General features: G+C 40.9%; 1 protein-coding gene across 1 annotated transcript; it reads left to right on the forward strand.

Annotated features, from left to right (window-relative positions):
- The first annotated feature begins 3,936 nt into the window (after positions 1-3,936).
- Sostdc1 (sclerostin domain containing 1) lies at positions 3,937-8,220 on the forward strand. Its single transcript, NM_025312.3, has 2 exons — positions 3,937-4,266; positions 6,800-8,220. Exons 1-2 carry the CDS (start codon positions 4,062-4,064, stop codon positions 7,213-7,215), a joined length of 621 nt encoding a protein of 206 aa, NP_079588.1. The 5' UTR covers positions 3,937-4,061; the 3' UTR covers positions 7,216-8,220.
- The last annotated feature ends 877 nt before the right edge of the window (positions 8,221-9,097 follow it).

The following is a 9,097-nucleotide window of genomic DNA, read 5'->3' on the forward strand; positions in this document are numbered from 1 at the left end:
TCCTAGCCTTCCATTTGTGCCATACACTGGGTAAACCTGGCCTTACTCAGGGCTTCTCCAGTTTTTAAGTCGTGTTTATAATTTGAAGGCTATAATAAAAATATTACTTCTAGAATCATACTCAAGTGATAGTTTCCCCACATTTCTTCTGTGCTTAATTGATTTTGCATTGCATTTTAGATGGGGATTTAGCCCATTTCTTTCTGTGGTAAGTCAGTCAGCCCGGCAATGTTTACAGATGGGGGACATTGATAGAGACTTTTCAAAAAGATAATATGTCCAAGTTCGTAAACACTGTCAATGGCAGCACTAAGACTCAAGTGCAGGAAATTAGTCTATTTTATGGAATGAAGTATTACCTAGCTCTAGAGTGGAACATGACAGTGACTGTGATCTCCAAGGATATATTAAAAAATCAGATTCTCTGATTGCAGTTCCAAGAATCACATGGTGGACAATTGTATTAGAACATGGAAATTAATGCGACACATTTTGCCTGTTAGATCAATAGCAGAAACTCTAATGCCATTATTTCGGTATGACCAGTTGAATAATATTGACGACTGATCTTTGAGGTAGAAAGCAGGCCCCAAAGCTTAACCTACTGATTGCATTCACCAAGTTTCATGGTTCAGTCTGTGACAGTGCCATGGCCCTGGTATGAAAGTGACTTACTGACCACATCATTGTTTCTATACAAAATATTATACAGATCTGCCCATGCCCAATTAGTTAAAACAATAAATGTGTCTTAACACTGAGGATGTTGTTGGTTCAGAATTGTTTACTAGGCTGCATTTGGGGAATGGTCCAGGGCTGCAACCTCATCTAAAGGAATGACTGTAAGGAGTTGCTTCCAAATGCATCTGTGTGGTAACTGAGAATTCTAGACTATTTGTCTGAGCGTCTCAGTCCCTAAGCTGCAGTCTGGGAACTCACATGATAGGTGGCTTCTATTAGTGCAAGGTGCAAGGATGCGAGAGAGTCAGAGGAAGACAGTAGTCACCATCTGTGGAAAGCTAACCTTTGCAGTCATATCTCATTATGTCAGCATATCACATTCATTGAAAAGTAGCCAGTAGATTCATCCCACAGTCAGGAAAGGAAGACTGACACAAGGGTGTGAATACCATGGGGGAAAAAATGTATCTTGTTCCATATTGGCTACTACCAGCACTGACCAATCTTTTGACATGTTTGAGGGTTTTCTTATAGTTGAAACATCTGATTTCTTCCAATATAATGTTAATGAAATTAAAAAAAAAGATTTCTCATTTATAAGTCTGGCCAACCTGCTGTTCTGGAGCCCCAGGTGTGAGGGCTGGACCCAGATATGAAGGACAGAGGTCAAGAGAATGAGTCCTAGTACTATCCAACATGGACTTGAAGGAAAATAGGTATTAATCAAGGAATAAGAGGGAGTAAGTATGCCACAGAAAGAGGAGAACATATGGTGGGAAGACCTGAGCATGAGAAAGAGTCAACGGTGATATTTAAAGTCTACATCTATAATTCTGCCAGTGTAAGAGTTGACTCTAATGATTCTTAATAAAGTGTACTACTTGGATTATTAGATACCCACTAAACATTAAGTTTGTGATTGTTTCTGTTTCACCAGAGAAGTTTCCTAGACGAACCCTTCATGCCGTGGTAGGTATATGCATCCACATTACCTCCCCTCCTCATCTGGCTGCTTCCTAAACGGAACACAGAACACAAAAGTTACGCAGATTTAACAATCTATATTAATTTGTTCAATATGTAGCCCATCCTAATAATTAAATTCAAACTAAAATATGTCCTGCTTCTGCTACACAAAAAGAATGCATTGGACAAGGATTTGATTATTTTGACTCCTGCTTCCTATAGGCATTGGATTAGCTGCTGATAAGAACATTGTACAATTAACATGAAGTCGCTTAATGCAGGACAAGAATTCTTCATGCCATTTTGGAAGGATGCTTGACATATAGCCTACAAAATAATCTAATTTATCATGTTCCAGGAAGGATCTTAAAGTAATAAATTATCATATACAACAATAAGAAATCCACCTACTGGTGATACATAACATTGATTCTTTGGCTCTGATTTTCAATTTTTTATTTTGTAGAATTTTTAAGATATGTAAGAGTAAACAGAATATATCATGCTCTGCCAGCCCTCAACCCATGTGAGTTTACAACACCACAATCCTAACTACCCCCCACTGTATTATCTTGACACCTATTCCCGACACCATCTTGTTTTAACCCATGGATATTTTATATCTCTAAAGGATAAGCAGTCATACTTTCTAAAATAAAATCAAAGTACCCTGGGAAAAAAGAGAACACTTCTTATTTAATGCTTAGTCTTCTATTCTAGTCTTCTATTCGTATGCTTACTTTCTTTTTATAATAATAAGCAGAACATTGTTAGTTCTTAATCAGGGACGGTTTTGACACGCCGGGAGAAATTTGGCAGTAGCAGAATTTTTCCTTACAGCAGACAGCTACTGGGTAGAAGCCAAGGACAGTAGTAAAGATGCATAGAAGTGCCTATATAATAAGGAACTGCTGGTTCCAAAATGTCAGTAGGTGCCACTGTTGATATGTACAGTTAAGGAAGAAGGAAGGAGAGGTGGTGGTGGATAGCAGTTATAATGGACAAGAACTTATAAAGGAGAGAGATACAAAATACTAAGACATTTTTCTAACAGCCACACTGACCATTAAAATTGGATTTATCATTGAACAGGCAATTTGAAAGTTGTCCCAGTCAAGATGCTTAATAGATCCGATGAAACCTGCTTTTCTTTTAAAATCATTTCTTTATCTTAGGCTTCTATACTCATGCCACAGCACACATGTGAGGGCTAGAGGACAAAGTCCCAGAGGCCACTCTCCTTCTGTTATGTGGGTTCCGATGCTGAACTCAGGATTGCCAAGCTTGGCTGCAGGTGCCCTTCCATGCTGACTCATACTGCTAGACCCTTTGTTTTCAGAGTTAAAGAACCCATGGAGTAGCTCTGTCAGATGGAAATAAAGCAGCCCAGACGGTGACAGCACTTACTTAGGCAGCAGACTCAAAGGAAGTTACCAAAACCAATGTTTGACAAATACAAATATAACTCAGGACCTGCAGTATATGAACAATCTAGAAATATTTTGAATTGGTAAAGGGTAATAAATAGAAAATGGTTTTCTTTTGGGCAAGAGACATGCAGAATGCTAAACCTTGCTGACATATTTTAAGATGAAAACTGATATGAGTTAATTTAATTCAGACAGAGTTCTGCTCATTACACCCCCCAACCCCCCAACACACACACTCAGGACCGCTGGCAGTACCAGGACCGCTGGCAGTAATTTACCTAGCAGGACAGTTGCTCCTGCAGATCAAAGCAGCATTACTTAAGTGTGTCCAGAGGGCAGGTTTTAGCTCTGTGTCTTCCTCTTTATGAGAAAAGAGAGGGGAAAAAGGTTTTCTTCTTAAGAGACAAAACATATTTAACTAAATAGATCTTTTACTCAAGTCTGACACTACTCAAAAACTCATATGGCTTCTTCTAACTTTTGGGGAAGAAGCCCCTTCAGGCCCCAAATTTTCTTTAATCTGAGGGGAATAGAGAACAAAAGTGTGAAAAATAAAATAAACTCTGTCTCTTTATGTGAACAGCAACCTACTTTTCCTTCCATTAAACTTGACCATGAACCTAGGCTCCGGAGAGGACCTGGCTGAGGAGCAAGTGGTAGCAGTTGTGACAGGGCTGTGCCTTGCCTGCTTCAGCTCGTAGACCAGTAAAGCCCAACTCTGAAATCGCAGGCAATTTGTGTAGCAAGCCCCTCCTCTTCTGCAGCCCGTCTTCTCCATTGGTAAAATTCTTTTGCAGGGTCAAGTAGGGATCCCACCCCTTCTCTGTGTTTTCACTCCGAAGCCCTACACAACTTTACACCTGAATGAACGCCAAGCCTCTGGCTATATAAAGGGAACCTTGGGAAGGGATTCCACAGTCCACAGTGCAGAAGCAAGGGGGAAAGAATTAGCGGCTCCTCAGCCCAGCAAATCCTCCACTCATCATGCTTCCTCCTGCCATTCATCTCTCTCTCATTCCCCTGCTCTGCATCCTGATGAGAAACTGTTTGGCTTTTAAAAATGATGCCACAGAAATCCTTTATTCACATGTGGTTAAACCTGTCCCGGCACACCCCAGCAGCAACAGCACCCTGAATCAAGCCAGGAATGGAGGCAGGCATTTCAGTAGCACTGGACTGGATCGAAACAGTAAGTGTGTTTTACTTGTACAGATTTTTTTTTTCCTTTTGGGGAGCATCAGCTCCCACTCCTGTAGAATGCTTTTGCTGTAAACTAACGTGAACCATCTACGCTTTTGCAAAAACAATCTGGGAGCAATCTGGTGCATGTGTAGGCTGGCGTTCTTTCCTGGGTAGTGATTTTAGAGTTAATACAAATTAAGCCGGTGGCTTGATAATGCAAGCAGAGACATGGTTTATCCAGTGCCCACAGAAAAATGCATCGAGGTATTGAACTGCTGCTTTTTAAAAACTCTGCAAAAGGGAGACTTCTTTAAAGTGTGGTTCTGTGTGCAGTTTAAGTTCATGGCGTCTTACACTTTGCTAATTTCAGATCGTGCAGGAATCTGGTGAAGTGTCTAAAGGTAACTAACCGGAACTATGTATAGGGAATCACAATGGATGAAAGGAAGCTTTCAGGAAATATGGAATTGCTCACACAGATGTCTAAAATATGTCTAGTTTGGAGAGGTGTAAAGACTTGATGTCCACTGTTAAACGGGTCTATACTACAAAACGTTGGAGCATCATGGTTTTCCAAATTGTTCTTTATTCAACAGGTCAAATTGAGACAATTGTATGTTTCTGTGAAAGACTGGGTATATATTTGTAACAGGAGATTTTACATAATAGGATGCTAATGTTTGGCACAGGGAGTATTTCTTTACCCTTTTCTGTTTGCTTAATTGACATACACGTCAAGTGACTACTAGTTAGAGGGGTTCAAATTTCTTCCTCTAACTTTTGCTCTATTCTCTTCCTTTAAAAGATTTCTGTTAGTAAGGAATGTGAAGAAAGGCAGAGAAACAGTGTACAGGAAACCTTACACAAATCTCTGCCCCTCCACCTTAAACTCCATCCAACTGTGTAAAAGCGTTTTGACCTTTGAAAAGTCATACCGTATATGACTGGTCATATCCCACTAAGAAAACTGAAGTGTTTTCCTTGCATGTAGTTAATTTCAGAGCATAGGAAGTGTCTGTCTGAGCAGTACCAGGTTACTGAAAAGTGTGGTGGGTGTTCATTGTCAATGTGAGAAATGTCACCACAACAATGCCCAACCTTATACATGAGGAACAAAAAGCCAGGAGAGTCAAAATTATTGCTGGCTGTTTCCAGGTACATTCCTAAGGCAGCTGTAGGAAGGTGAGCTGGAATCAAAAGCAGGCAAGCCTAGCACATTGTCCAGCCAAACCGTTAACCCTTTCATCTCCGTCTCTAACTTTAGCTCCGTATGTACATACATATGCAGGCATATGCTGCACACTTCCTTTAGTCTATGAGCCTTAAAGTAGATGTTCAGGGTACAGAATTGGAGCAAAACTTCTGACCCACTGTCCACTTTGAGATAATTCTCAGGCATCAGAAGAACAATTTCAACAGGTTTTATTAGTTTTGGCTTGGACACACCATCTGCCTATGTTGTTAAGCCTTGCCCTCTCTTTCTTGGTTAATAAGCCTTGATTTCTTTTCAAGTGTGTCAAAAACAGTTCTCATTTAGATAACAAAGGATTTAGTTATCAAAGTAACAAGAAAGAAAGTTTGAAGTATTGTGAGATGAATTTTATTTTAATTACACTAGGCACGTGACCAGAAACAGCCAATTAGAGAACATGCTTATCAAATCCAAATAACTAAAACACAAAGTTTTCCATGCCTGATATTCAGGAAATGAACACCGTGGTTCCTTGTACAGTTGTAAATCAGACATGTTAGGTATTTTTCTGCTGTAAAATTCATGGAAATGTAGCCAAGTTGTTATGGCAACCATACGTTCCTAATTTAGGGGCTTTTGTATTCTTTAAATATTGAATTGTGGTGGCATTTTGCATTTCAAACATGTTGCTGCTTATATTTTTAAAGCACAGCTTGTGAATTTATGTTTAGAATATAGTTATTAAGTTTGATATGCAAAATGTCATTGGCTCTACCCATATGCATGTGTGACCACGCAGCTGAATCCTATAATTGAAACAAAATATTACAGCATGCATATTCACTGTACACAACATTTAAATATGTTCCACATTTTCTCAAGAGATTTTTGAAAAACTTAATTAAAAGCACTTGCAGTCATTAACCAATGTGATCCATGAGAGCGAGTACATTAAAGTGTATTCTTTGAAGAGTGAATATTTACAAGGTTGGAACCATTATTGGGAATGAGACTAAGAAATTGTGACTTTTCAATACTTTTATAAACAATCAGATATTGAAACACATGAAAAAGAAATGAGTTTCTCCCTTGCTGTCTCCCTCTCTATCTCGCTCTCTCTCCTCCCCAAAGTTACAGCCTTTTTGTAGCCTTACCATTATAATGAAAGTGTCTTCCAAGCCTCCCGCAGACTTGCATTGTGAACATAAAGTAAGTACATTGCAGTTTGGATATCATATTATATACATATTATAGATATAGTTACTGCAAATTACTTAAAACAAGAACAAAACCCAAACACCTTCAGTTGCTTTCTGTCCCTGATGCAGTTCTGTCCTGTTTCCTGCAGGTCGAGTTCAAGTGGGCTGCAGGGAACTGCGGTCCACCAAATACATTTCGGACGGCCAGTGCACCAGCATCAGCCCTCTGAAGGAGCTGGTGTGCGCGGGCGAGTGCTTGCCCCTGCCGGTGCTTCCCAACTGGATCGGAGGAGGCTATGGAACAAAGTACTGGAGCCGGAGGAGCTCTCAGGAGTGGCGGTGTGTCAACGACAAGACGCGCACCCAGAGGATCCAGCTGCAGTGTCAGGACGGCAGCACGCGCACCTACAAAATCACCGTGGTCACGGCGTGCAAGTGCAAGAGGTACACCCGTCAGCACAACGAGTCCAGCCACAACTTTGAAAGCGTGTCGCCCGCCAAGCCCGCCCAGCACCACAGAGAGCGGAAGAGAGCCAGCAAATCCAGCAAGCACAGTCTGAGCTAGACCTGGACTGACTAGAAAGCATCTGCTACCCAGATTTGATTGCTTGGAAGACTCTCTCTCGAGCCTGCCATTGCTCTTTCCTCACTTGAAAGTATATGCTTTCTGCTTTGATCAAGCCCAGCAGGCTGTCCTTCTCTGGGACTAGCTTTTCCTTTGCAAGTGTCTCAAGATGTAATGAGTAGTTTGCAGTGAAAGCCAGGCATCCTGTAGTTTCCATCCCCTCCCCCATCCCAGTCATTTCTTTAAAAGCACCTGATGCTGCATTCTGTTACAGTTTAAAAAAAAAAAAAAACAAAAAACGCTCCTTTCCCTAAACCCCTTCCCAAACTAAATCCCTCCGAACCAGAGAAGTTCGTGGAAAAAAATGTATCTTCCCAGAACATTTCAGAAAGGGGCTTTTCCAGTCGTTTTTATGGGAATAGTTTGACAGCCAGGGGTTAGTTTTGAAAGAGAGGCAAACCTTGTGACATTTCACTTCAAAAAACAGCCCGGTGGCATTTTTCCAGTCTCAGTGTGAAATTATCCCCCTGAATGTTGACCTCTCTGGGAGTGGAATGCCAGCAATTCATGGCAGCAGCTAATAGGTAAAGCCGGTTATTTATTTGTCAATGTTGTTATTTAATGAGCTCTTGCATGTGATTTTTTTTCAAAATGTTAATTTTTTTTATGTTTTGAAGCTTTTTCATGTACCTAAATATTTCCCAATACGATTTGTGGTTGGTCTAGAAATATGAAAATATCTGTTGTAGATATGTAAAATAAATGTTTTACTCTCCGTATATATTGCACGGTTCACCATCATCATTAGCGTGGTTTTCTGTAAAGCTGAAGTATGTAATACTTTATTATTTAGTCCATGAAATCAGATGGCAGCTTGATCTTCAATGCCATTGGTTTCCTTTAATAAACATAAACACTGCTCAACGCTGTTGTCCTTGCCTCTAACATGTATAAAAAGGTACATGCTTGCAGACATTGTAAAATAAAGTTATACGCTGTAATCGCTGCTTTCTGTTGTTGCTGGGGATCGAACTTATTAGGTCCCAGGAAGTGCTAAGCCTGGATTCTAGTCCTGAGCTAAGTCCCAGAAAATGGCCTCCCCCAGCCCCTCCAGTTACATTCAAGTTTTCCTAAGATGATTTGCATGAAGAGGCGGGTCGGGAAGGGAATAGGCATGGGGCGCTACATCTGTAGAAATTGAGGTAGATTGGAAGGATGGGTGGTCCAAGGGTGAGTTGTAAGGAGCACATCCATTTCTGAGGTCTGGGTGGGAGGGGCTCTTGAAAGGCTTCCATCAGAGTTACCTCAGAAGTTCCGAGGGTGGGGTGCGGTGGAACGCAGTTTTTAAGGCAACTCCATAGTGTGCAGCTAAGTTAGACAGGAAAGGAACAGCGATGCGGAGAGGATCTTACCTTAGGGAACTTTGAACACTCTTACATGATCCCAAATCCCATAAAGGAAAGTTCCCAGCTCGTTGTCTAGTTTTCTCAGTTTGACACACTGTTAGACGAAGCAACACAACAGCTCGACCAGCTCACCTGGTTAGGTGACTGATGATTGATCCTGGCTCTGCAAGAGAACAGCCAGAGGCTGACTTTCCCTTAGCTGATGTGCAAGGAGGGCTAAGGAGTCCTCCTGCGAGCTGAGTCATTCCTGTTTGGTAGTCACAAGTCTGAGCATCACACGTATACAGAATGCTGTCAGAGGGGAAAGAGCTCCAGGTTACAAAATAATATCAATTGTTGCACAAGTGATAAGCAAATGCTATTTTACAACTGATTGATCCTCCATTCTTAAACTGTTTTACAATATACCATATCAATGCATGGCACATTCACAATTATATCACTATACCAAAATATGTGATTTCATACCCCGGTTT

This window comes from Mus musculus, chromosome 12, assembly GCF_000001635.26.
Source record: "Mus musculus strain C57BL/6J chromosome 12, GRCm38.p6 C57BL/6J".
Classification (NCBI taxonomy): Eukaryota; Metazoa; Chordata; class Mammalia; order Rodentia; family Muridae; genus Mus; species Mus musculus.

Coding starts and splice junctions, on each gene's coding strand:
- Sostdc1 (NM_025312.3), top strand. CDS start 4,062: ATGCTTCCTCCTGCCATTCATCTCTCTCTCATTCCCCTGCTCTGCATC. Junction 4,267..6,799: donor CACTGGACTGGATCGAAACA/GTAAGTGTGTTT, acceptor TGTTTCCTGCAG/GTCGAGTTCAAGTGGGCTGC.